The sequence below is a fragment of the Phaethon lepturus genome, unplaced genomic scaffold, assembly GCF_000687285.1.
Source record: "Phaethon lepturus isolate BGI_N335 unplaced genomic scaffold, ASM68728v1 scaffold43782, whole genome shotgun sequence".
Classification (NCBI taxonomy): Eukaryota; Metazoa; Chordata; class Aves; order Phaethontiformes; family Phaethontidae; genus Phaethon; species Phaethon lepturus.
The window spans coordinates 1-6,766 of record NW_010522040.1 but is presented as its reverse complement, the minus strand read 5'-3'; the positions used below and the strand labels follow the sequence as shown (position 1 = coordinate 6,766).

Here is a 6,766-nt window from a genome sequence, read left to right as displayed (position 1 = left end):
CAATTATGCATGTAATAATACAGTCTACAGCTATATTAGGTTAAAAAGCAATACATGTCAAGCTTTGCATATCATGGCATCTGCAAAATACTATTTGATGTCCCTGAGGAGAAGTTGTCTTCATAGGCATGCACAATTTGATTCTCCCTTATGTTGTTACACTATAGTGTCTAAGCACAGCGAGCATACTTGTGACTCTCTCTAGAGAGCAACTGTGTTTTTCCTAGCCTGTCTACTCTATATGGGTTTCCTCTGCTTTAGAGATTAGAATGGATTTACCCTCTTATTGGAAGTCTATGGTCTGTTGTGTTGAGGTGATAATAAACTTTTGTTTGTTTCTTTCTAGAGAACATTTCGAGAGATTATGTTCCTGCAGGTAATGTCCATTTTTCTTTCTCCTGTCTGATTTTTTATTACCTCTGATGTTGTTCACATATTTTCTTCCCATTCTTTTTTAAAATGCATGATCAGTGTTGACAACTCTATTAGTGGACTTACCATGACTGGGCAAAAACACCTGAATGAAATGAAGAGTTTGTCTTATTTTTCCTTTGAGACATGCTCTGTTCTTTCACAGTTTGTAGCAGTATGTCTACTCTAGGATCTTCATATTGACTGGCACTTTGTGTCACTTCTTATTTCTTTGTGGACAAAAAGCGTTTTTCTTAAATTTTAAATGCTATGATTCAGAGGTAAGGGCTGGGGTGTGGAAGAGATTTACATACCAAAATTTTTTTCCTCTGTCATGTGGGAAGCAACTTGACCTCTTGAAATAATCAAAGCAAAACTAAAAGGGAAGTTCTGTATGGAATTACTTAAGGCTGCTCTTGTTTTGATAAAATTGACCACACACTGTGCCTAATTACCTTACCAGTGGCAGTGGCGTTAAAATTATCTGTCCATTCCTCCACAGACTTACCATGTAGAAACATCAATGTTTTTGAATAGTGATAATGTTATAACTATGACTTTCTAAGGACACAAGCAAGGCAGGGCTTATAGGAAGAGGTATTCCCTAAGACTGCCAAGTTTAAATAGGAGACAGATGAGGTTTTCTACTTTTTCACCATTCTTTAAGCCTCAAATAGAACCCACAAACTTAAGAGCTAAAAACATATGAGAATTCCTTAGTTAGTTTCCTGTAAGTTATATCATCTCTGAAAGTACAGCACTTCTGGAGTAGATGGGTGAAGGAGGAGGAGTTGGGAGAAAAAAGGGTATTTCTCCTGAAGGAAAGAACGAGTCATTTTGGGGGAGGGAGGTTAATGTGCCATCAAGCCCTTAATTTCATGACTTTTGGTCCTCAATAGACTTAAGAATTTTATTTTCCACCTCCTATTTTTGAAGGTATTTTATAGCTCTTCATTGAGGTTCAGGACTGAGAGATCAGAAAGGGAAAGATGTAAGAAATATGCTTTCACTGGTAACTGGATGTTTGTCTTAATTTGCTTTGTCTGTCTAAATTCCTTCCTGTGCATAATGATTGCTTAGTTTAATCTGTATGTTTATCATAAGGGTATTTGATGGATTGGATGCAGTTTATTGTAATTGAGAAGTGTTGATGTAGAATCTGGGCATTTTGATGATTCTCTTCTGGGTGATACGTAGTGTGCTGGTCATTATGCTACTTGCAGGTTTTATGTTTATTGTTCAGTATAGTTGTAGATGTATTTGGTGCATTGTGGGCCACATTTTAGAATGTAATTTTTGGTAAGTACTTTAGTGATAGCATTTTCTTTAAGCAAAGATAAGTAAAACTGGCTCTGACAAGATTTTTTTTCAGGGTAGGATGTTTTTTTAGTATAGATCAAAACTTGTTCACTACTTTCCGTTATCAGTTCCAGGGCAAGACAGTGTGAGGCAATGTGGTTTTCCTTCAGTGTGAAGTAAGTTCTTAAATAGTACTCAAGTAACGCTGTCAAGACTGATCTGCATCTCTAGAAAATTATCACTTTTGAGTAAAAACTTTCTTTAGATTATTTGGATGGGTGTTCCGAATATTGTCCTCAGAATAAATGCAAGGGTATTTGATGGCCTGGTTGTATATTACTGCTTTGTAAGTGTATTTTCCTGGGTTGCTGCAGGTGAGTGTGTTGGTTTGCGGATTTTTCTAGATGTTGTACATTATAACCAATTTTCGTCTTGGCCTCAGAGTCTAGGAAGATGATGCTGTTTTAAGACTGCTGGAGATAGTTTAATATTACGATTTTTGATACTGTTTATAACTGAATTTGTGATGGAAATAGATTAAAACACTATATTACTGATTCAAATAATAAAAAATGAATTTATGTATTTTAGATACAAGCATAAGTTTTATGGTGCAGCTATTTATAATTTTATACTCAGGGTAGTTCCTGAAAATGTTGGCATATTGTGAAAGGTTCAGAGTGTCTCTAGCTGCGCAGAAGTGTTAGCTATAGGACATAAAAGTTGTTTAAGGCTGAGGATCAAGCAAATGACCTTGACAGTATTGTCAGTCTGCAAATGTAATGATAGAATTCACCTCCAGTTTAAAATACCTGTATTTAGTTATCTCTTTGTATGCTGACCGTCTGATCTTCCGTTACAGTCAGTTCATCTTCCGTTACAGTCAGTTCATCAATGCAGCCTGTAGAGTGCTTCAGCCTACCCTCAAATAGGCACTTTCTGGTTAGTTGGGTTTTTTAATTATGAATGTTGATGGCAACTTTGTTCTATTTTCACTGCCACAGTAATTCTTTGCCTTCAGTAGGAAATACGAGGTGCATAAAGTTGACTGGACTTTACTCATAAATGGTATAGAGGGATTTTTAGAGCTAATTTTTGGATAACAGGGATTTTTTTCTTTTTTTTAATTACCTGGCTGGTTTCATGCTGTGGAGCAAGCTTAAATCCTTTTTAAAATTTATTTCAGTAGAAACATAATGAAGGAAATAGCATGTTAATGTTTGTTCTAGACAATAATACAAAATTAAATAGGTTATTGTCCTTTTCTATGATTCACAAACAAGATACTTGATTTTGACAGTTGGGTCTCTTCCCTCTGCAGAAATTTGGAGAACATCCAAATATCATCAAGCTGCTTGATATTATCCGAGCTCAGAATGACAAGGACATCTACCTCATCTTTGAGTCCATGGGTGAGACTTATCATTGCATCAGCCATTTAAATACAGCCCATCTTATGAGTTATCTTTGTTCCCTACTTTGATAGCAGTGTGTTGATGATTTACATGAATATTCATGTAAGTAGACATAGAAGTAGGAGCAGTACGGGGGGGTTTATATGTTAGTTGTGATTAGGTGGGAATAGCATTTTTCGAAACTTTAAAGGGAGTAAAAATTATATGAGAACTGGCTGGTTGAGATGAAGGAAAGACAGCAGTGAGCAACAAATTACAAGGCTTGTAAAGACAGAAGAGTTGCATATGGAAGAGACTATGTGCAATTTTGTTATAACAAAAGTATGCAATAATAGAACAGTTACTGTAGCATGAGCTGCAAGTCAAACGGATACTACCGAGAGATTGCAGTACTATTAGTAATTACAGTGTTAGCTTCTGTTGAGGATGCACTTGAAAGATTACAGTTTGGACAATGGTCTATTCTGGCTTTGCTTTCAGGAGTTTAGATCCACAACTTGGTAATCCTTTACTGATCTAATATATTACAGAGACAGATTTACATGCTGTGATTAAGAAGGGGAATTTGCTGAAAGATATCCACAAGTGTTACATTCTCTACCAACTTCTGAAGGCAACTAAATTCATCCACTCAGGAAATGTTATTCACAGAGATCAGAAGGTATATTTCAGTCAATAGTCTTTATCCTTCACTCAAGTTTTCTGTTAAACACTAAATGAAAAAGTATGAAAAGAATGAGATTAGTAAAAGAACATTGATAACAATCTTCTGCCATTCAGAGAGTAAAAAGCTTATTAATTTTCCTTTGTTCAATTCAGCCTTCAAATATCTTGCTGGATGCAGACTGCTTTGTTAAACTTTGTGATTTTGGGCTGGCCCGCTCTTTACATCAGATGAATGAAGACCAAGGCAACCCTGCTCTAACAGAATATGTGGCAACACGCTGGTACCGAGCCCCCGAGATCTTACTTTCCTCTCGGAGGTAACCGCTTAATATGAGCAAAGGGATGGGACTCTATCATTTCTTCACCACTGGGGAAAATGTATTGTCTAAAAGTATTAAATATTTTCATTTTAGATGTCACCAGATGCAATGTCATATCAGCAGTTCATTTGCTCAACATGCATTTAAACCTCAGTTCTGCAACATAAAAATCTCATAACATGTACATTTCCTTCCTGGGTGCTTAGATTATCCATTTACATACATTATCAGCTCAGCTGTTTGTCATCCTTTCTCCCACTAGACTTATTCTTTCTCCCCTTAAATCTGCAACTTTACAAAATTTGTTTAAGTACCTTAGTCCTCTTTTCCAAATTTAAGAAGAGTTTTTTGATAGACCTTCAGAAAATATTCTGTAGTCAAATGTTAAATCAGCTGCCTGTTAGTCAGGCTTAGTCTTTTTTTTTACTTAAATATACAAAATCTTATTGATCTGAAAAGGAAAATAAATATAGGTGGGGTTAGTATCCCAAATTTGAAATGTAGATGTTTTGCAAACTGTCATTTACCCATTGTTTGGCATTTACTTTGCCTAAGTAATTGTATCTACTTTCTAGATACATTATGCCCTGAAAACTCAGTTGTTTCCAAACAGCAACTTGTATCTTCACTGTTGGTCATATGAAAAGTATATATTACCTTGTCCTGGCATTTGCCTTTAATATATTTGTTTTTGTGGTTTCCTAGAATAGACTTCTGGTAGGATAAATCTCCTTTCTGTTTTTATGCTTGCCAGTTTCATGATTGCTGAATCTCATTCACTTTATAGTTAAAACTGTGAGCATTCATATTCAAGGAGTCATCAAGCTTGTTTTTCTAGCAAAATAAGCTAATGTAGATGATGTGAATACCAGGTACAGAAAAATATTTGCTTGATATAGTCCTAACTCTGTTCTATTCTTATTTGTAGTTACACTAAAGGTGTAGACATGTGGAGCATTGGCTGTATTCTGGGAGAGCTGCTACTTGGGAAACCTCTTTTTCCTGGAACATCAACAGTGAATCAAATAGAGCAGATCTTGAGGGTCATTCCTGCCCCATCCCCAGAAGGTAGGACTCTTCTACAGGGAAAGGTATTTAGAGAAGAGATTAAAAGAGTAAAAGAAAGCAGCCCAGCTGGATCAGGGAATAAGGTATCTCTTGTGAGTAATTCTAACATCTTTCCAAGGAAATTAAAGACTTAATTGTGAAATGTTAGTGTTAGAGGAAAGTAAGCCCATACTTGATTAAATGAGAAACAAGAACCAGGCCTTCAAAACATTTTTGAGATTTGTAAGAGGATAACAGTTTAAAACAGAGTACCATACTTCAGTGGGACTTGGGTAGTAAAAGTAAGTTGGACTTTTTGGTCTGGAAATCTAAACACAGAAGTGAAAGCTGGAGTAAATATATGTTAAATCCGAAAGGGATTATGGTGATGATGATTGTCTTCTATGACTTCCAGTCTAACAGCCCATACACTTTATAAACTTTTACAACATGTTGATATGTTCTAACTGGGCTAGCAAATTGTTTTTAGAAAAATAACTACCTTCAGTTTACGGACATAACCATTTTGGAGAATTCCATTCAAGCTTAAAGTTATTTATAGTTTTTATTAGAGATTTTGTTGCCGTGAATGAAATATGAATGGAAATATGTGTGTGAAAACACCAAAACAGGAGTTAGAAGAATAGCCAGCACTAATAACAAAAAATGCTATTCTATTCTCAGCAATACAATTGCGGAATGTGTTGATGATGTCATAATCAGAAAGTCTGCACTCTAAGACAAGACCACAGGACAAATGACTCCTTAGCAGAAGGTCCTATATTGTCCTTAGAACAGGACAATGGCTGCGAGGTTGCAGCATATCACAGGCACAATTTCTTTTTATTTTAGCCAAACAAGTGAAAACAGACACTTGTTCAAAACATTATTGCAAACAAGGAAAACCAACCTATGAGCAGCAACTTTGCCCAGCATTTATGGGGACCAAAGAAGCGAGATTCTGAAGCAAAGAAAAACATTCCATAGCAACTGTTGACTCTTGGAGAGTATGACATATGTGTTCAGAAAACAGTTCATCATCACCAATCAAAAAGAACCCCAGCAGGTGTGATGAAGAAATCAATAGCTGGTATCCCTTGTTCTCTGTGTCCCACACAAATGATCCTGGACAGATCATTTGATCTCAGATATCCTGGTGCTTCTGCATCTGTGGGTATAAAAGTGCAAGTTTATGAAATCTAAGATAGAATGAATAGGAATTGAGAAAATCAGCTTAAAAAATTTGCAAGTAAATAGTCCGTCCTCCTTCCATAAGATCTCCTATTGAGATTTTTTAGGATGATTTCCTACGTTAATATCAAATATTTGCTTTCCTTCATAAACTGTGTAACTGGTAATCCTAATCTTGGCATTAACAGTATCTTCTCATTATTGCAGATATTTTGGCTATGCAATCAGATTACAGGGCCTCAGTTATTAACTGCATTAGTTCACGGTAAGCCTTGTATGTTTGATGTGTCTCAGAAGTCAACAATCTACTGTATGATGTTGACAAAAAGTTCCCCTGAAGTTCACCTTCGAGTATTCACCAGCAGCAATGATTTCTGCTCTCTGCAGATTCACCTTCCCCCAGGGAAAGGATGTAAA

The 6,766-nt window shown here is 36.0% G+C and overlaps 1 protein-coding gene across 1 annotated transcript; it reads left to right on the top strand.

The window, feature by feature from the left end:
• Nucleotides 1–346: 346 nt before the first annotated feature.
• Nucleotides 347–6,614, top strand: MAPK15 (mitogen-activated protein kinase 15; the record flags this gene model as incomplete). The annotated part of the gene is made up of 6 exons (XM_010281700.1): nt 347–376; nt 3,011–3,122; nt 3,656–3,786; nt 3,945–4,108; nt 5,040–5,179; nt 6,557–6,614. Coding segments are annotated over 6 exons (635 nt in total), but the record flags the coding sequence as incomplete, so codon positions are not given.
• Between the last annotated feature and the right edge of the window lie 152 nt (nt 6,615–6,766).